The 21,918-nt window shown below is 40.6% G+C and overlaps 1 protein-coding gene across 1 annotated transcript in view; it reads right to left on the reverse strand.

Annotated features, from left to right (window-relative positions):
* TMEM256 (transmembrane protein 256) overlaps nucleotides 1–21,918 on the reverse strand; it is a 118,170-nt gene that overhangs the window by 24,947 nt on the left and 71,305 nt on the right. The window contains exon 3 of the mRNA XM_044077019.1: nucleotides 17,255–17,335. Coding sequence (XP_043932954.1) covers nucleotides 17,255–17,335 — 81 coding nt within the window. The remainder of the gene's footprint in view (nucleotides 1–17,254; nucleotides 17,336–21,918) is intronic.

Consider the following 21,918-nt stretch of genomic DNA (forward strand, 5'->3'; position numbering starts at 1 on the left):
GCAGTGAGTGGAAGTAGAATCTGTATCCCTGGGATACGATGTTTAGGACCCATTGGTCCTGGGTAATGTACTTCCAGTTTTTTGTTTTTTGCATGCAGGGCGAGTTTTCCTCCTAGGGGTGCAAGTACTTGGGCATTGCTGGGAAGGATGATAAGACAAGTCATTGTGAACTTTTTCCATACGGGGTTGGCTTACCACTCCCTGTTTTTGAGGTGGGAGCACTCCACTGTTTAGCTCTCTGCATACCTGAGACTGTAGTCTTTGTGGTCTGTTGCCCCTAGGTTTGGACTGAGAAGGTCTGGGAGGGACTGGAAAGGACCAGTTTTTCAAAGGCCAATGCCTACTGAATATAGATGGCTGTACCTGTACGAAATCTTTAACAGTTTGCATAGATTTAGCTTTTTCCTCCATCTTTTTAAGAACAACTTCTGCTTTTATGGCAAACAAACATTCTTGGTTTAATGGAGTAAATGTAATTTTGCTTTGACATGGTCTAGCAAGATTTGTTCCTTCAGCCAAGCATGACTTCTCAGTACAGACCCGGCGACAGCAGCCCTGCAAGATTCTTCTAGGGCATCAAAACCACACTGCAAAGTAGGTTTACTAACTTGGTTTGCAGAATGCATTCACTCTTGTAAATCTTTATTTTCTGTACAATCAGGAATCAACAACATTTTTTGTTCAATTAGTTTCATAATATGCTGCTGGTACTTCAACATGTGAAACTGGCAATTTAAAGCCCTGATGGCAAGAGTTGCAGAGGTATATACCTTCTTACCCTGTCTAAAGCCCTAGAAACCCTGTCTGAAGGGGTAGGGTTTTTGGCTGTAGTAGCCTTAACACTTTAGGTCCCTGGGAAATGGTCTCTGGAGCCGCAGTGGGATTTTTAAAGATAAATTTGTGAGAGTCAGGTACTCTGTAGCACCTGTCAGGCTTTCTAGGAGCTGGAGGTAAAGTATCAGGGGTAAGACTGGATTCCATGAAGACATCATCTACAATATCCAGGACAGGGGGTATAGCTAGAGGGTCTGTGCTGAGGCAAGTCAAAAAATTCTCAGAGTCTCTTTCTGGACTGTGGGTAATCCTGGCATTCCCAGCGGAAATGCTCTCTTAAGGTATGCAAGGTTTCACCAAAAGAAAAGTCCTCTGGAGGGGAGGCAGAGGGAATGGAATCATCTGTATCTTAATCCTCATAGGTAGATAAAGACATGTCCTGGTAATCAGAGGGATCAGAGTCATGTCCTGGTAATCAGAGGGATCAGAGTCATCGGACTCGTGGCCTGTAGAATCAGAAGGAAAATCAAAGATTTGTCTTTTAGAGGGGGAAGGCTGGCTTCCCCCAATTAAAATAATAAGGTCTTCAGCCATTGTAAGCATTTGTTACTGTGGCATGGGAGCTTGAGAATGCACTTTGGTCGTCTGTTTTTCTAGGCGTAGTGCGAACTCTGGGCCTGAGAAACTCGGTAGTTTTAGTCAGAAATGAAGTAGTCGGTTTAATACGAACATCGGAAGATCTGAATACACCCTTAGAAGCCAGTGCCTACACAGCGGCTCTTGACCCATCCAAGGTAGAGACATCTGCAGGTTCCATAATTGAAGAAGCATCTCGCGGCATACCGGACTCCGAATGGGTCTCAGTAGAGGCCTGCGAATCTGCAGAAGCGGGTATCAGGAGCTGCAAAGGTACCTCACTGAGTACCAGACTGGCAACTGCTTAACAGAAGCGTTGAAGGCAGTTTTGGACCTATGCGGTCCGTCTCTGTCTTTATCCTTACATTTTTTTCGGAAGATCAGTAGTCGGAGAACGAGAGCAAAAGAATTTAGCGACAAAGATAGCCTGATGACAAACAGTTCGCGCATTAAACAGGGCACAAAACAGACAGCGAGGAACGTCGTTGTCTAGGACTAAACAAGTGGCGCAGTAAGAATGAAAATCTCTGTGAGGTATTTGCTTTCCACAGGCAAGACAATTAATAACTTTTTCGGACATCGGTTAAAGCAAGAAAAAAAAAAAAAGATTCCCAACGGGGTACTTAGCTTTAGAAGACTTCAGGTTTGAAACTCGAAAAATGAAAATTTCAGGTAGCGGACGACCAGCACTTGCTAAACTGCTTCTGCTTTGGGCTCCCACGCGGCAAGAAAAGCTGATGTAATGGTGTCGGCTGCATGTTTTATACCCCTGACGTCATGGAAGAAGTGACAGCATCCGACACAGAAATCCCAAAACTCTGGTAATTGGGCCGACTTGAGGGCTACCTGCAAGCAAATAACCAAAGTGTGATGACTGCAACAGTGAAACACGAAGAACAGAGTTTAGGCGGAATCAGAAACATTTGAAACCTGTGTTCGAGCCTATGCCACAGCACACAGACAGAGTCTATCTCAGAGGGAGTTGTCCAGTGTTCCAATTCTGAGTTGTCCAGTGTTCCAGTTCCTGAGAAAGTTCAGGAGAATATTCCCATTCTTGTGATGAATCCACAAGTCCTGATAAGAGTTGTTCACCGAAGACTGTCCCTGTTGCAAAATTCAGTCCAGATTGTTATGTTACGAGATTTGGCCGTATCACCAAATCATGCAGCAGATACATGGCAACTTGGACATGAACATTGAGTTTGTTTCTAATGTCTATAGTAATGCACGTCTAATTCTAATATTGTTTTTACAAAGGGCAATCTTTTTAAGAGGGAGCCTGTAGATAAGTGTGTGTGTGTGTGTGTGTATATATATATACATATATACATATATATATCTTTAAGAAGATATCCAAGGGCTTGTGCAAGTGTATAAATACTGAGCACATGCAAGTCTGACTGCCATTTTGTAGTAAGCTGCTGAGATGTAAAGCATGCATGTATGTAAGGTCAGTCTGTTAACCAGTTTGTTTATATTTTATGATGCTGCTATCCATCCTGATGTGTTTCTATGTATTAAAGCATTTAAACAAAATACCCAGCCAGCTTGTCATCTATGTTAGAGGGACAAGCAATATGACTTAATCGTAATACTTTTTATTGTGAAGTTATTCTTTGTAGAAGTTTTGCCTTTGTCCAGAGTCATCTGAAAACCTGCATTTTAATAGACCCCCACATACTGTGAGAGGAAAGGCATACCTTTGGAATGAATATGCCAATCAGCCTGAAACACTACATCAAAGATGTAGTCATACAAAAGACAAAAATGTTTATGACACATCTTGGTACAAAGATATTCAAAGTCTTTTAGTATGTATTTTTTTTAAATTACAAGTTCCTCTGCACATCCCTAAAGGATAGGACTTTTTCCATTACAGCTCTAGCGGCTTGTTAACTACCCACATATTAGCTAGACCACTTGTCTCATTGAGGGCTGCTGAACCAGCTGTATTCAGTTCTCCACTTTCAGCACGTATGAAATGAAATAAACTGTCCATTAGTTTAAAACGGTCTTTCCTTTTCCGGTTTTCAGTCAAATCAACCTTCCGATCCTGCATATTACACTTACACCAGAACCCAGTTACTGCACAGTAATCAAAGGATCCCTCTTTGTAATCATTATGAGGCTCCTTAACCAAACAATCAACACCCAGCAAGCCATTAAGGGATATTAAAATGCAGGGACCCTCCCCTTCTCTGAAGTGGCCTGTATACACTCGGGTTCTTTCTATGTTCAGTCTTGCATCACTCCTGAAAACTAACACACCTGATGGAACACATGAGCAATGTCAATATAATGTTTAGGAAGCCCAAGAATATTTAGATATTCCCAGTTTTTTACAATTTGTGGAGTAGACATCCAAGATGGTGGAAGATGGCTGCCAGCTTAAATCAAGTGATATGCTCACTTACTCATGGAATAAAGAATACTTATTTTTGTCTTGATTGGACTCTCATAATGATGGTTTGCCACCCAGGGCAGATCAAAATTAATTCCGGGCCGTTTTCAAATCATAGGCCCCTTGCATATGAAACATACATGTGTTCTTTGATACACCTTCCTATTGCTTTGAACATTTTTCCAGTAAACAATGAAACAAAACTGTCCAATTCACAACATTTCCATCATAAAAGTCTACTCAAACTTCTACAGTCCACCATTATCAGTAAATATGCACAATTCTACAGTCCACCATTATCAGTAATTATGCACAATCTCTGAAGTAGTAAAAAAGTCATCTAAATAATTCCACGTTAAATAAATCTGTAATGAAGAGGTTGGTGCTAGCAATCACCTTTATATTTCATGGTTTCATTGAAAAATAAAGTGTCTGATGCCCCTGAGGAATAAATTGCCTAAATTACATTAAAAATAAGCTAGTAATATTGCAATAGGAAATGGATGGTAAACTGATAACAGGCTCATAGTTAGTATCTTAATTTTCAGTATGGCAGCATTCACCCCTTATGGGAGTAGAACCAACAACCTTCTGCATCAAAAGCAAGTACACAATCTTTTGTGCTATTAGAAATGTGAGCTGACTTGGCATAATCAGCACTAAACTTCTCTTCCCCTGCAGCTCTCAGCTCCTTGTAAAATCTACTCAATACTCAACTGCATCTCAACTTCGCAGCACAAGAAGTCTGGAAAAAGCCAAATTTATTGGGGTGGGTCAAAAGGGCAAAAACCAGGGACACATGTATAATCATGGAAAGCTGCTAGAATAAAATGCTGCGTTACCACCATAGATTTTACTGCCATGGTCCCTGTGCAAAAGAGTCAGAACAACATACCACTATGCCAAATCACCTGCTTTGTGAAAGAAAAATGCTGTGTTAACCACCGTACATTTTACTGCCAAGGTCCCTGTGCAAAACGGTCAAGAGCAACATACCACTACGCCAAATCAGCTGCTTTGTGAAAGAGAGGAAGACTGAAACTCAAATGGCTATCATTTAATGAATTCAGTTCTCACCATAGCTGTCAACCTCTTAGCACAAAACACCTGGACAAACCCAGTAATGAGGGAATACAGCCCTCAAACATACTCAGTGAATTCAGTTCTTGCCATAGCTGTCAACCTTAGCACAAAAAGCCTGGATAAAGCCACTAACAGGGTATTACAGTCCCAAAAATAAGGACAAATTTCAAATAGCCATCTTATAAACTTAAAAAATTGCTATAATAAAAGGTTGTGTTACTATATATTTATTGCTAGAATAAAATGTTGTTTTACTATGTATTTTCTGAAGAATATGAAGTCTGAAATTCAAATGCCTGTCAATTTTACTTCTGACGGAACAAAAACAATTTTCAGCAGAGGCCCAGGGAGAAATACTGTAGACACATGTCTTTGTAAAATGGCAGGACACCAGAGCAAATCCACACAAACACAGGGATAAGATGCAGACTCCACACAGAAGGCACCCCAGCCAAGAATCAAACCAGAAAACCTATAGCTGTGAGGCAACAATACTGCCACTGCACCATCAAATATGTAAGGAACTAAACATTTAGAAACCTGAAGTCTGAAATTCAAATGCCTGTCAATTTTATTTAACATTTGTTAATCAGGACAGTCTGACTTGGAACAAAAAAACAATTCTCAGCAGAGGCCCAGGAAGAAATAATGCAAACATGTCTTTGTAACATGGGAGGACACAAAAGCAAACCCACACAAACACAGGGAGAAGATACAGACCCCCCCCCCCACAAAGAAGGCACCCCAGCCAAGAAGCAAACCTGAGAACCTGCAGCCGTGAGGCAACAATGCTACCACTGCACCATCAAATATCAAGCATTGCAACATTTATAAACCACAGATATTATGAGGAACAGATCAGATCAAATATGAGGCAAAAATCTGCAATTTTTTTACAAATGGTGGTGGGTAGGGAATTCAGGTCTTTAACACCTGCATACAAGGTACAGGGTTCCAGCCTGAGGTATTCCCTACCACACCACCATGAGCCTAACCACCAGTATATTGCACCAAGGGCATTTTTACACACACACACACACACACACACACACACACACACACACACACACACACACACACACACACACACACACACACACACACACACACACAGAGACACACAGACACAGAGACACACACACACAGAGACACACAGACACACACACAATCCCTGTACACTTACCGGGTCCTGTAGTACATCCCTGTCCGCAACCACCATTAAATTAAATCCAGGTCCCTGTCCACAAAACCCCCCGACGAGTGCAGCTGAAAACCCGCGCAAATCCGACCTTGCCCATCATGAGATCTTCCCCTACAGCAAGCTCCAATCCAGACCCGAGATCCTTCTCCTGACTGCCGACCTTGCAGTCCGACCCAGACGCGTTTCCCCAGCGAGTTCCCAGGCAGTCTATGCAGTTTAAAACTGCATAGACTTGTGGGAGCGCTCCTGTTCTCGTGTCTCAATCAGGACTGCTGCTGAGACAATCTGCGCATGCTCCATGCTGTCTCAGCAGCAGTCTGGACTAGTGCGCATGCGCGAAGTCCATGAAATTTTAAAATATTTTTTTCTTATTTTTTTCTTTTTCTTTTTTTTATTTTGTTAGTTTGAAGTTGAGGGGGCTGCAGTCCGGCAGTCCAATAGCACGGGCCGCCCCTGTACATTTTACAAGTTGCCAACCTGTACGGCAGAAAAAGAAAGTCTAGTTATGGGACAAGCCATCAGGGTGGCTCGTATGACATCACATAGGGAGGATGTGTGGGATGAGTTAACCAAGTTAAAGGAAATGTTTTTAGCAAAGTGGTATCCTGACAGCAAACGGATGTGTAGAATGACTGGGGCAATGGGTATAAACCTCTTTTGGGTACTGTTCTAGCAAATCAGAACAAGACAAGCATAAATATGAAAGGGCATTAGTAGCTGAATACAACCAATTCTCTAAGGAAATGAAAGAAAAAAAAAAAAAAAAAAAAAAAAAAAAAAAAACACTGGTGTTCTTTAAAACCGACCCAGAATTATACTCACTAGTGAGGGCTGAACCTGTATTCATTTCAAAAACTGCCCCAAATTTCAAGAGATTTTTGGAAACCAAACATGCCACTCTAAGATTTCCAAGGGCACTATTAAATCTGGATGGTGCAGCCAGTGTGCATACATTACTAGGAACCAAGTCATGGTGCTAGGAAATGTAATGAATACAAAGATCACCTTTCATGATGGTAACTGTATCAATGGGTAGTTTATGTAGTGATGTAAGCAGGATGTTCGGCATTCTATGCTGGCAAAACTGAGCGAGCTCTCAGAATATGTATTTATGAACACACAATATTGCGAACAAAAATCAGAACAGTGCTCTTATAGACATTACAATCAATGTAACAGTTCTAGCAAGGGTTCACTTTGGTATTTTAGAAATAAAACAATCACACTGGATCCCAGGGGGGTTGTCTGAGAGATTGGAAGAATTAAAAGTACGTGAACTGCAATGGCAACAGACTGGGGGCTTCCTTTCCCCCTTGTTTGAATGACAGCGTCTCAAATTACAACTGTTTTAACATTGAAGGCTAACAAATTATAGCCCAGGTTTTTACAAATCTTTTGTTATATTTTTTACACCATTACTATGTGCAACATTGCTTATTACTGTACATTTGTTGTCTGGGCCTTTAAAGAATAATACAGTTATTATTAATTAATCAACTACCAAATGAAATATTTGTATCCACCACTGAATGGCTCTGTGCTAGGAACATTTTATTCTGATGAAGTCTCTTGTAGGAGATGAAAGCAGTCATTTTATTTTTTCAGGTTGTTTTAATAAATTAATTCTTGGACCACTTCTAGACCCTTGTTTGGTGTTGATTTTCTTTGGTTTCAAGTCACAAGATTCCACCCAAGACTCAAATGAACTTTGAGTCTTAGCCCTTGGGGGGGGGTCTGTCATCTTGACTGAGTGTACCAAAAAACAGTCCCAGGGACCCTCTGGGATTGTTGCAACATGCTCACGTTAAAGCTAGTGAAAAACTTATTGCAGTGAACAAGCAAACTTACTCCTGTCTTTCCTCCAATGCATGGGCTGCTAGCTGAATCTAGAGAACTTGTGGTGTACTCAAAACCAAAATGTTCACTCTGCAAAGCCTGCTTACTACAATGGATTTATTTGCATTTTTGAAAGTCAATCAAGAATTCTCTTCCCCCTTATTTTGTGGATTGAAGTAGAAATCAGGAAGCTGGGCAGTTTGATTAAGAATAAATTCAGAGACTACTGTTAAGCATAAAGGAAGGATTCTGTCATTGTGAAAAGCCAAAAAAGGTTGGAGGCATAAGGACCTGTAATTTAGAAGCCTGCCTAGCAGACATTATAGCTTCCAGCAAAGCAGTCTTCCAGGTCAGAAAGTTTGGATAAGAGACGGCTGCTAGTTCAAATGGAGGTCAGATTCAACGTTTACAAAACAATTCACACACAAAGACGAAGCTACCTTCTTTCTTGATCTAATAAGCAACCCCCCCACCCCCTTGCAGAATTCCTTAACTTGTAAGGTTTTTCTACCCATGACCCAAGTGAACTCCCCTGCCTCCAACTGCTTCATTCTATAGTGTACTGAGCACACAGTATGTTTTGACCATTCCTGCAAAAGTACTTCTACAGCTGAATTTCTCTCCAGCTGCAAAAGTACAAAAGTAATACCTTCAGTTAAAATCTATGTAAAGCAGTTTCCAAGAATCAAATTATACTTAATGAGATATCTTAAGATGAAGCTAAATTGACACTTTAGAATATTTCACTCTAGCAGTGTAAAAATTCCCTGGAAAAGCAATATAGACCCACAACAATGAAATTAAATGCTGTGAAAGTATTTAAGAGTTCAAAGACCTCATCTTTGTGTCCATAAACATTCTTCCTCATTGATGGTTTTCCATAAACATTCTTCCTCATTGATGGTTTTCCACCAAAAACAATCTATGTGTGCGTGTGTGTGTGTGTGTGTGTGTGTGTGTGTGTGTGAGTGTGGGGTAACTGCATTCACTTAAGTACCCGATTGGCCCTACCCTCATATCAGTTGTTCCCCAGCTATGACAGTCCACTACAATACTGCCCGTTAACTTATGTGTATGTTAACAGTTAACTCTCAGCTTGCATTAGTCTTAAATGCAAACAGGATTTGTCTTATCTCCCGTCTCACAGCAGTTTTACATGGTGGAGGAAGTACCAGGAAAGCAACCTGTTCTGTTCAGCTCTCATTACCCTTGGGCATCACTCTACTCCCCTACCCCCAATTCCCATCCACCCCTACTACATTTAAACTTATATCTCACTTACTCTGCCTCCTCTACTCATCCTCCTATCCTGTGCCTAACTGCACTATCCAAACTGTTCTCAATAAACAATCCCCACTCAATTCTGTTCTAAATTCCTTCTCAAATATCACACTGCTCCAACACTATCACTGCTCATTACCTCACCACACTAAGATTTTTTACATTAACCATGCTGTTTCCTTCCTGTATCATCTTATTCATACTCTTCCTCCTTTCATTCCTAACATCGCCACTAGTAGCATTAACACAAGCATATCGCAACCATTACTTCATCCTCCCAGCAACCATTTTCCCTCTAGCTACTCAAAAATCTCTACAAGCTTATTTCCCATAACTGCATTCCACTTTTGTAAACTCAAAAATACTAAACAATGTTAGTACCAATGCCAGGTTAATACCGCTCCCATCTCTGCTAAAAATGCCATTAAAAAATCTCTCCAGCATACATCAGTGTGGTGACATCCACCTCACCCCAGGTCCCAACCAACCCCCCATACCAAAGAATACTCCCCAAAAGTTCAGAACAACTGTTTTTAAACCTTAGAAGCATATGCAACAAAATCAGATTTTCATGTCTGGATGACAACACAACCCAGACATCCTAGCCACAGGAGATATGGCTAAAGCTAGAAATAAAAAATGCTGAAATACTACCTCCTGGTTATATTATTATTAGGCTGAATAGCTATAATCTTCCCAAATATGTTCACAGTAACTCCTTATACAGGCACAATCACAAATTTTCAAAAAGCAGAAATCCTAATCTCATTCCTAAAACTTAATAGCTCCAAGCGCATATACATTGTTGTGCTTCATATCCCCCAGGACAGAACATTCCAATACCTGAACACATACTATCCTGGATAGCAGATACAGTCACAATCACAAATGAAATTATCCTCCTGGGCGATGTAAACACTGCTGAATTTGCAGATAAAGACTGCCAGACAATCAACACCATAAACCTATTAATACCAATAAGATATGGCAAATGCAACTCCCAAGAATCTATCCTGGACTTGTTTCTGTTTACCAGCCAGTTTCATTCTACCTCCTGCCAGCTTATATGCACAGGACTTATTACACAACTAACAAATGAATATAAGCTAAAGACCACCCGTAATCTCTCCAATTTCTCCAAAGACTCTTTCTTTGAAACTCTGAAAGCAGTTAATTGGTCCAGCCTAAAAAGGTTCCCTTTAAATGATACAGTGGAATACTTCAATGCAGCATTTCAAAATACTCATCACCTTAACCCCCCACAGCATACAAACAACCATACCCCACAGCTCACCAGCTAATACAAACTCCTTATGAAACAGACAAAACATGGATTAACTGGCAAAATATAAATTAAAAATTTGCAAATATTCAAACAGCTACAAAACCAAGAAACAAGTTAGAGATAAAAAGTATGATACTTGCCTAAAAAATAATCATAAAAACAACTCAAAAAATTCTGGTCCTCAGTATCCTCTCTCAACACAGGTACGGTACAAGACAAGATCCCAGCCCATACTCAAAACATTCCCCCTCATCAAATAGCTACCTATTTTGATACATACTTCACAGAATGCATAGCCAACTTAACCTCAAACTCACTTAACATCCCCTTCCACACAGCTAACTTCCCATATCTTAGGCTCTAGCATATTTCCTTCACCTACCTGCACCCTCTTCAATGCACATACAGACCTTTACCTTTCAACCAGTTTCTATAACACTCATAAAAATGCTTTTACATGAACTAAAACCTTGTACCTCTGCAGCAGACAACCTTGCCCTGGAATACCTAAATCTAGCTACAGGTGCAATAGCATACTTGATCAACATTCTTATCAATACATAAACAGAACTAAACAGAATCCTGTGTCCCTAACTTATAGAAATGTCATACATTATCCCCTTACATAAAGGAGGTAATTCCACTGACATTACATATTTCTGTGTCATAGCCATCCTGTCTCCCCTCTCTAAAATCCTTGAAAAATGTATACATCAGTTTCTCCACCATCTCTTACAAAATAAGCTAATCATTAACATGCAACATGAATTTTGGCCAGACCACAGTACCCCCACTTCATTACTATCATTTACAGACATCAATAAAGCTTGCAACTCTAATAAACTTCCCTCTGCAAGATCTATAAATCAAAACATTTCAACATTGTCTCGCACTAAATTTCTCAACTTTCCACCCTTTGGTCGATCATCTCCATCGATTCAATGGTTTTGAAGTTACCTTGCCAACAGGCAATAAGCTGTAAAATGACAAGGATCCATCTCTGCATACCTTCCCACTTCCACAGGAGTCCCACGTGGATCTTTTTTTAAATCAATAACCTAAATTCATGTTCTTGTGAAAGCACCTTGTTTCAGTATGCAGAAGACTATCATCTGTTCTTTAAACACCTCCAAGATCTGTTCTTTAAACACCTAAACACCTCCAAGAAAAATCATTCAAGCAGTCATCGCCAACGAATCCTGGCTTACAAGAACACAACTCTTAAAACTCCTCCCCAAAAACCTTTCAAAATCTTTTAGGCAAATGGCACTGAAAAGGAATTTGTCCACCATACCAAATTATTAGGAGTCATAATATGTATGAATCTTAAATTTGACCTCCACATCCAAAGCAATATCAACACCCATCAAAAAACTATGATGCTATACAGAAGCAAACATTTTCTGAACACAGCCACAAAAAAAGTTACTCTAGCCATAACCAACCTTCCACCCTCCCTATGCTATGGAGCACCAATTCAAACCAATTTACAATTATCCATAAAACAAACTTGAAAGCTGCTACAACAAAATTGCTAAGTTTGCCACTAATTCATCCTCCTTTACTCATCACTGTAAAGCTCAGCTCTGCAAACTCTTAGCTGGCTGAACTCCCCCTCCACCTCTCCTACATTCAGCTTACAACAACACATAAAATCATACACAAACCCATCAGCCTGCCCATCTCTGACCCTTTTATCGACATATATTTCCCTAAAAGAACTCTCAGATCAGAAGACAAAACTTCACCATAAATACACCAAATAAATCACTGGACAAAAGTCTACATTGTTACAGAGTAGCAAAAAAATGAACCCCTTACCATTTCTAACTTACCCACCTTTAAATGCTCCATATTCAAAATCATGGACCTGCTCCTGTGCTAATCCTGGCTAAACTTACTCACTATACTTCACTCACTCCCTTAAACCAGAGTCACACTTCACAACCCTCTCTCCAACTTCCTACTGCACTCCTTTCTTGTAGTTTTCCCCACTTTCCATATCCACTTCCTTTTTTCTACCTCTTTCTTTTTCCTCCCTATTCATGTAAGCTACATGAAGACACCCTACCCTGTACTCTTCTTATAATCTCTTTTTTTCTCCATTCTTCTTCCTTCTATAACCATAATATGAACACCTCTCAAACAAAAGACGTTATACGATTAGAGACAGTGAAGGGGAAATTAATTTCCAGTCTCTTAAATATCGTATTCGAGTTGCCTCAGGTCTCGTTTATCCCATACTAATCTATGTCTATGTAATAAATAAGACTAATGAGTTTTTCCTCTCACATATTTTTTCCAACTCATGATATTATTTTTCATTGCACTCTACTATGAAATACATTGTGATTGTGGAGTTCTTCTCCCAGAACCTCTTCTGAAAATGGACACTTTCTGGCCTAGTTGGACTTTCCAGGTAAATAAAATATCAACTAACTAAAGATGGGAGGATCCAGTGGCAGACAGGCTGATAATGGCCAAAACATGTACCTTTACTGAAGTGTACACAACTCCAGAATTGAGCAATTCACTGAATTAGTGGAGAACAAGGGGTGCCTCCACTTTAGATGGGTCCTGTATTTCTGCACCAAAATGAAAATCTCTTCTGTATGGATAAATACAATTTTCTAGTGGTATGTTCTTACCTCCAATACCATGGATATTTGCATGCATCAGAGATCTGTTATCTTGTGTTAGCAAGTCTGCTGTATAAGGTGGTTTATGGCAATTGCCCTTGGCTACCTGCAGGAGGATTTTTGTACACTAGTTGTGCGTTTTAAGACTAGTTTGAAAGGCAAATACATTTCAAGGTGCTTAGTCAAACACTTGTAATGGATCTTTTCTAATGTTTCATCCTTGAGTAATTTGATTATTTCCTCAGAGACATTACTAGGGAGTGAGGTAATTTCGGGAAATGCTGAGTGCCTTGTTTGTTAACCACGCAGAACGAGTGAGCTCTCAAGATCATGCAGTCATGGCAAGTACAAGATAGTATTTGTTTGAAAAAAATAGCAATCCTAAGATAAATCATTTTCTTATGTCTCATAACCATTTGATTGTAACAGATATATCTTAAAAGGTAAGGAGAAACAAGGTCTTCATAAACTTCATCCCATGCTTCAGCAGTCCAAATGACTTTACGACATATGCTTACAAATAAAGTGCAGAAAAGAGTAACACACAAGACCAAGGTTGTGACTTTTTCACTTAAGAGTACGTATCTTACATCTTTGTCTCTCTGTATATATCTATGTCAGTTACCACAAAAAATTGTCAAAATAGTCCCTTGTTGAAACCGTGGAAATGTCAGCACACCTGATTGAATGTACAGGCTGTGTTTGTGCAAGACTGCAGAAAGTGGGGACTGGGGAATTTGCTCTTTCCCCAACGTAGTATGATCTCAGAAACGGTATACAATTAGGGAGTGTGCAGGGGAGCCCCGAAAAAAAAAAAAAAAAAAAAAGTTATGTCTTACCATAATGTTCCATCTGTGTTGTTGATCTTCTATCTGTGTTGTTGATCTTCTTCCATTTATCACTGATGGGTTCGGTTCAAAGCCCTTGGAACCAAGTCGGCCTAATACCAAGCTCGTGTACACCAAAAACTCTCGAGCTAAGCTGTTACCCACAATGCCCTTCTCCCAGTTACCTCAGATCGGGTTTGCATGCAACATATAGAAGTAAAAGCAGAAGCTATTTTCTGTGCAAAAACCCTGAAAACACCACACGGACCCATAAGATCCGCCAGGAGCCTTTGGAAGGGGACAGAGGGTACGATGTGATGAATGGAAAAAGATCAACAAACACAGATGGAATGTTATGGTAAGACAGAACTTCTTTATCTGATGTTGCTAATCTTCTTCCCATTCATCACTGATGGGACAGAATCCCAAGCTGAACATTCCTGAGTACCACTGAGCCAAAGGCTGCTCTTCTCCTGGAGACCATGTCCCACGTCCAGTTTGTAATGCTTGATGTAAGTATGGGGCTTAGCTCAAATGGCTGCTGCGCAAATGTCGTCCATAGAAGGTCTGGAGTGAAAAGCAACGGAAGTTGCTACGGCTCTCATTGAATGTGCTTTGATATTGACAGGTTTAGGTTCATTCGCTTGTGAGTATGAAAAGGTAATACAATCTCTGAGCCATTTTGATAAAGTGACTTTTGATACGGCACATCCCATTTTTTGGTCCAGAGAAGGAGATGAAAAGTTGATCCGACTTGCAGATAGATTTAGTCCTATCAAAGTAAAAACGTAATTGTCTATGCACATCCAATGAGTGTAGACAGTATTCTCCTTTATTGGAATAATTTGGGAAAAACACTGGGAGGACTGGTGGACAGAGAAATCAGAAATTACTTTGGGGAGAAAAGATGAATTAGTACGAAGAGATACTCTGTCTTTATGAAAGATTAAATAAGGACTCTTGATGCATAAGGCTTGTAATTCTGATATCCGTCTAGCTCATGTGACAGCCACCAAAAATAGAGATTTCCATGATAGAAATTTAAGGTCACATTTTGCAGCAGGCTCAACAGGGGATAAAGAGAGAGACTGTAATACCAGAGAGAGAGTCCATGTCTCTCTAAAGGCTGCCTGATTGGGGGTCCGCTATGGAAAACTCCTTTGAGAAAGGTCTTGCATATGCGGGTGGAGATAAGTGGAACGCCTTCTAGACAGTTATGGAAACTGGAGATAGCTGCCAAGTAGACTTAAACAGTAGAAGCCGATGCTCCATTCTCAAAAACCTCAGAAAGGTATTGAAGTACAACAGATACAGGAGCTGAGAAGGGGTCTAACATCTGTTCTTTAGACCAGAGAGCGAACCTTTTCCACTTATCTCTGTAGAGTTTTCTGCTGGATGGCTTATGGGTGGCCAGAATAATATCGTGAACATGTGAGGAGAGGGTTTCCTGCCTGGCGACTAACGGAAGTTGGGAAACCAAGCTGTCAGCTTGAGAGTGGACAGATTTGGGAGAGTCAACCCTTGGGTGTGAGAGCTTAAGTCCTGACGAGTGTCCAGGATCCATGGAGGTTGTAATAGGCGAGGCCAAAGGAAGGGGAACCACACTTGTCGAGGTCAGAATGGGGCAAGGAGGATCACCTTGAATCTCAACCGAATTGCTAAAAATAGGGGTATCAAGGGAACTGGAGGATAAGCATAGAGGAGACCCATGGGCCAATCGTGAGTCAAAGCGTCTCTCTGTGACTCCCCTTCTGGGGGAAGGGCAAAGAAGCTGCTGCATTTGTTGTTTGAAGGGGAAGCAAAGAGATCACAGCAAGGCTGGCCCCAATGGCTACAAATTTCTGCCGTCACGTTCGGAGAGAACACTCGTGTGGAAAGAGAATGCATTTGCTCAGCCTGTCCGCAATCACGTTGGAGCTCCCTGGGATATGCGTTGCTATAAGAAAGTGGTTGGAAGCTATTGCCCAGTGCCAAATTCTCATGGCCTCTCGACACAGGGGGTAGGATTTGGTCCCTCCTTGTTTGTTTATGTAACAAACTACTGACATACTGTCTAACTGAATCTCAATCGTTCCCGATGGAAGGAGCGGATACAGTGCCTGCAACACCAACAGCACTGCTCTAAACTCCACAACATTGATATGCAAATTGGCCTCTTTCCCTGAAAATGGCCCCCACACTATCAGCGAAGTGTCCATGGTCACCGTGGCATTGGATTGAGGGATCTGGAAGGGGCGACACCAAAGTTTTTCATCTGGCTTCATCCACCAAAGAAAATCTTGCTTGAAGGAATTGGTAATGAGGATCTGTGAGTTTAGGGGGTGAAGATTTGCCAACCACTGGGACAAAAGGAGTCATTGTAATAGTCTCATATGCAATCTTGCCAGAGGAACAATTGGAATGGCCGCAGCCATAGACCCCACAGCCTGGAGAACTTGCCAAAAATTGTAAAAACATGACACTTAGCTGGAGAGCTCGGTGAAACGCTGCTATATGGCTGCCGGCAAATGAGATCCGGCAAATGAGATCTGAGTTAACTGGGAGAAGGGCACTGTGGGTAGCAGCTTAGCTTGAGAGTTTTTGGTGTACGCGAGCTTGGTATTAGGCCGACTCTGTTCCGAGGGCTCGGAACTGAACCCATCAGTGATGAATTGGAAGACGATTAACATCATCAGATAAATATTTTTCTTTTTTTTTTTTACTTTTTGTTTCGATAGGCTGATCGACAAGTAACGTAGTACTGTAATTTCCTTGGACCTAGATGCCACACTCTTACTTGTAAGTTGGGTGAGGCAGAATAATTACCTTACTACTAGGAAAAGCGAAAGAATCAAGCCTATACGGCTGTACAAGGGTGAGATGCACTGTTTGCCAACCTAGCCAGGACAGCACACACACACAGTCGCACACACACACAGTCGCACACACTCGTGCACACGCGCACTCGCACACACACACACTTTTTTTTTTAAACCTGCAAGTATCAGAAAAAGGATTAAAAAGTAACATGTTTGACTCCACTTCTATGTTCACTGCACACACAATGCAGGTTTACTGGCACATCTAAAGTGTGAAGGGAAATAAGCATACATTTCTTGCACTCCTGTATACTAGAGGTGCACTGAAATATCTTCATCATACCACTTGTGTATTTTTTGCCCCATATACACAGTCTGATACACCCATATCTTTAGGTAAGCCTCAGGGTCATAATGTATAGGACATTAGTAATAAAGAGGTGTCCATTTCACATTTCAGTAAATAGAAAACCACTATCATTCTATTACCTACCAGCAAAGGTAATCGACAATGGGGTACTCCAAGCAAAGCTAGGCTATGAATGAAGTGATATTTGTTGGCAGTCTCGAACAACTGGAAAAAAAAAACAGATAAATTAAACATGCAAATGATAAACATTACCAAAATTCTTTGTTGCTTTCCCACCACAGCAGTATCTCAATGCAAGAGATAAATACTTCTACAGCTTTAATCAAGTACACACCGTTTCTCTGCAGTATGAAGAGATTAATTTTTTATATTTAGGAAGACCAAAAAGAAAAAAAAGACTCAGAAGACTCTCAGAAGTGAAACTTAAGAATCCTCTAACAACAGCATGTATGTAGCTGCTGCCTTACCATTATCAAAATTAATGATGAATTAAAGATAGATTGTAAAAATTTTCCTCACACAGATAGGAGCAAAACATGCTCAGATTATCAGTATTCCACTACACAGACTGTCCAACACCATTACTTACAGTTCTTTTTTCAGTTGTGACAGGCAACATGTCTAAATAAATCTTGAGGCTTCAAGACTACTCCAAGACCGAACCTCCCATAACAGTCCTGAAAAGGTTTTTTCCTGTTGCTGGTTGCAACCTTGAGCAATCTCAAACTCTTCCCATATACTCTAACATTAACCTCGACCCCCACCTTAAAAAGGGATTAAACCGTCAGCCCCAGTCCCAGTCTTCAAGCACTTAGGCTGAATTATCAAAAAAATGAGCTTTTTAGCAATTGGAAGGGATCTTTCTTTTCTGCTTCTAGGGCACAGCCTTAAAGATGCCAGAGTTATTTTAAAGTACATCACTATGACCTGCTCTTTCATAGAAGAAGGTCCCAAGGCACTTCCCGGTTATCACATCCTTTGGTTTAGGGGTAGAAATTAATATTAGTGAAGAAACCTCTGAAAAACAGATCCTCACTCTGAATGGTATCCAACCTTGTTGTTGTATCTTTCGGCTTTTCCCAGTTAGGGGTCGCCACAGTGGAACTCCGGTCCGCTAATGATTGGCAGTAGATTTTTACGTGCCGAGTTGCTGGCCCTGATGCACAACCTTCAATGAAGGTACACCCATTGACGCATGTCTCCACACAGAAGACGCTCTAGCTGAGAATTGAACAGGACAACGTCTTACTGTGAGGCAACAACGCTACCGCAGTACAACCACCACCGCAGTTCCAACCTAAAAAAACAAGAGGCAGCTGAAGATACAATTAGTAGAAAAATTATGGAAACAGAAGGGTCAAGTAGCTACAGCACTACAGAAATTATTCTTGTTTCTTGTTCCCAGTGACTTCCAATGCTTCTCATAATAGGATGAGATACAATTACAGCTAGCTACAGACATCATTTAGACAGGTCTATATTATGTGATTGTAAAATGTGTTCAAACACATTTGACACAGACGGCAAAAACACTAATCACCGAATGGCCACTTCAGTGATTTTTTTCCCAGCGGGGGGGGGGGGGGGGGGGGGTTCACTTGGCCAAAGAAAAAAACTTTCAAATCTTACAGAGGGAGGTGGCTTCAACCCCAACACCCCCATAACTAAATATATCAACTCCAAGATCGCACTACAGCAGGGAAAAGGGCAAGTGTTTTTTCCCCTGGGGAAAAATTCACTGAAGTGGCCGTTGGAGATTAATGTGCTTGCTGTTTATATGTTGATGAAAACGTGTTCGATGAACATGTTTTTTGTTCAGATAATATACACCCCATTAGGACACCCCATTTTGGAACCTTAATTCGCATTACCTTCAGCAAAACGGCAACAAGAATCTTTTCAGGAAAGAGCTATTCTAGTACTGTCTGTATTAGCACGCCCAAGTAGTAACATCATACGCATGAGGGTATAAACACCCCCCAGGGAGGGGGGGGGGCAGAAGCTAAAAGTTTGGATAAACAGCAACACAAGAATAAAAAAGGGTTAGTCTAACAGAATAAACCTCCATCTCTAGAAAAAATACTGTTTGCAAATGGAGAGAGCATGCAGTTGTAAAACTGTACTTCTAGGTAAGGCTTACTCATGGCAAGCTCAACTCTTTCAGTAGACAAGTCAGTGAAGCAATAAAGACAAGGTGATAATTATGAAAGGGATGATTTCTGATGTACTGTACATAAAACCTTGGTCAAGTCATGGGACACTGATCTACGCAGAGAATATTACAATTTACTTATGTCTAGGCTATAATCCAATTAAGTGGGGGCTCAGAAAGAAAAGCTCTATAAATGATGAAGTACAACTAGCACTAAAGCTAATAATTAAATAAAAATACATACTTATTACAAAAATAAAGTAAACAAACTGAACAGACACAGGAACTAAAAATTCAAGTCTAAATACTGCAACACTGGATTGAAGCAAAGTAGTATAGGCACACACCATGGTACAGATGTGGATAGTTCACCTACTAAACATTAACAGCACTGGATATTTAACAAAAAAGTCGTAAATTAGGCAGACAAGTGAAGCTGTAGCAATTGCAGTCTCATGGATGTTTCATCTAATTAAAATATTTACATCTACAGTTACGGCGGACGGACCAGCTGCTGCTGGCACCAAGTAAGAGGATAACATCCAAGCAGTTTCTTCAATACTGAAGACTCGGCATATAGTTCCATGCCTGCTAGCTGCGGATTATTTATTCAAAGCACAGCAGAGCAGTACCAAAGGTTACTGCAATGTTCTGAAAGGCAATTCACATACAAGCTGAAAAAACATTGGACCTAGGATTCAGTCTGACAAAGATGAAGGACCATACTTGTCTTCACTTAACCTGAACTTTCCTTCTTGACTGAGAGCTGTCAGTCAAGAAGGAAAGTTCAGGTTAAGTGAAGACAAGTATGTGGATGCAATCTATGGTATTTGTCGCTCGTCTTGGTTTACAACTGAAGACGAACAGGTGGGGTAGTTCGTTTATATGCTTTATTGCACAGAAATACATCAGGATGGATAGCAACAGTATAAAATATAAACAAACTGATTGACAGACTACACAAACATGCATGCTTACAGCTCAACAGCATACTACAATATGGCAGTTAGGCTTGCACGTGGTTAGCATTTATACACTTGTGCAAGCCCATCAGCATTTATACACTTGTGCAAGCCCATGGAAAGCTTCTTAAAAGTATACATACATATTTATCTGCAAGTCCATGGAAAGCTTCTTAAAAGGTAAAGGTATACATATTTATCTACATCCTCCCTCTTAAGTAGATTGCCCACAATAAAATGACATTTGGAACAGACATGCAAAAGAAATGCACAACACACTTATGTCCAAGTTGCTGTGCATCTGGAACATGGTCTGGAAATGCAATCTGATCTAGTGATATAGCAATCAGAACTGGGTTTAGCAACAGGGACAGTTACTGGTGGACAAACAGATTCTGGAGTTTTGGGATTCTTCTTGGGAACAGGGATATTTACTGAACATCCTCTGGAAATGGAACGCTTGATAACTCACTGAGATTTAGTCTTTCTCGCAGGTATGATGCTGCAATACAGCTTGGACACTGGGGCCAAATGTTTCCTATTCTGTCTATATTCTACCCCTTGTGATTCCACAATATATGATGTCTGCTCTAGACACATTTTTCACGACACACTAATCCAATCAAAACCTTTGGATGTCTGCATCCTCACTATCTCCCCTTCTTGTAATAGATTGAGTGGTTTGCTCGTCTTACATTAGGACTTAGTGAAAGCTCGTCTGTTAAAGCACTTATCCCAGATCTGTTGTTCTTGACACACAGAACCAACAGATTACTGCTGATTGGTAGTGTGAGTGTGGTTCTGGTTTGTCTCTACAGAAGTCTCTGTGCAGGTGAACCAAAATGTTTATAACAAGGAATATTTGAGAGTCAAGAGATTAAAGAAAACATTGCTATTGTCTCGTTTAGACTTCTCCAGTAACGGTCTTACACTTTGAACTGCATGTTCTGCCAAACTGCCTGAATGTGGGTACTCAGAGCTACTTGTAACATGAGTAGAGTCCCACTATTCAGCAAATCTTTTGAACTGCTGGTTTGTAAACTGTGTACCATTGTCAGAAATAACTTTGTGCGGACTACCATGGACTGCAAAATGATGAAAGTAATTGACTTGCTTCCTAATCTAGAGTCCATCTCAAACCAATTTGAATTAAGAGTCTACTAACACCAAGTAATGTTGAACTACCTTGGTCGACAGTAGCTAGACATTTTCGAGTGGAATGGTCAAGAATCTTGTTTAGCTGAAGTGGTTCTTTCTGTTGATGTGGTTTAGTACAATTACATACAAAAACAAGATGAAAATACTCTCTCAATGTCTTGTGACATAGAACTAGTATTTTGGCCTTCTATCGCCCTTCCTTTGGTACAGTTAGTTCCTGGGTGGCCATGATGCAAGATGGTAATATACTCTTGTTGCAAGGATTTTGGAACAAATCACTTTTAGACCTTTCATGATAATACCATTGTCCCATTGTCAAACAAAATCTCATCTCTGTAAGGAAAATAAGGTTGCAGATCTACTGGTAAGCAAGACTGGTTTGATGGCCATCCTTGACTGATAAAGTGGTATTGGATCTGAGACTGTAGGACTTCCAAGCTCATCAAGATGTGTGGAAGAAACCTCTCACTTCCATGACTTCAAAATCAGGTCTCTCATTTTCATGCTGCTTAGAG

Source organism: Protopterus annectens, chromosome 7.part0 (assembly GCF_019279795.1).
Source record: "Protopterus annectens isolate FY-2018-M chromosome 7.part0, PAN1.0, whole genome shotgun sequence".
In the NCBI taxonomy this organism is placed as follows: domain Eukaryota; kingdom Metazoa; phylum Chordata; order Ceratodontiformes; family Protopteridae; genus Protopterus; species Protopterus annectens.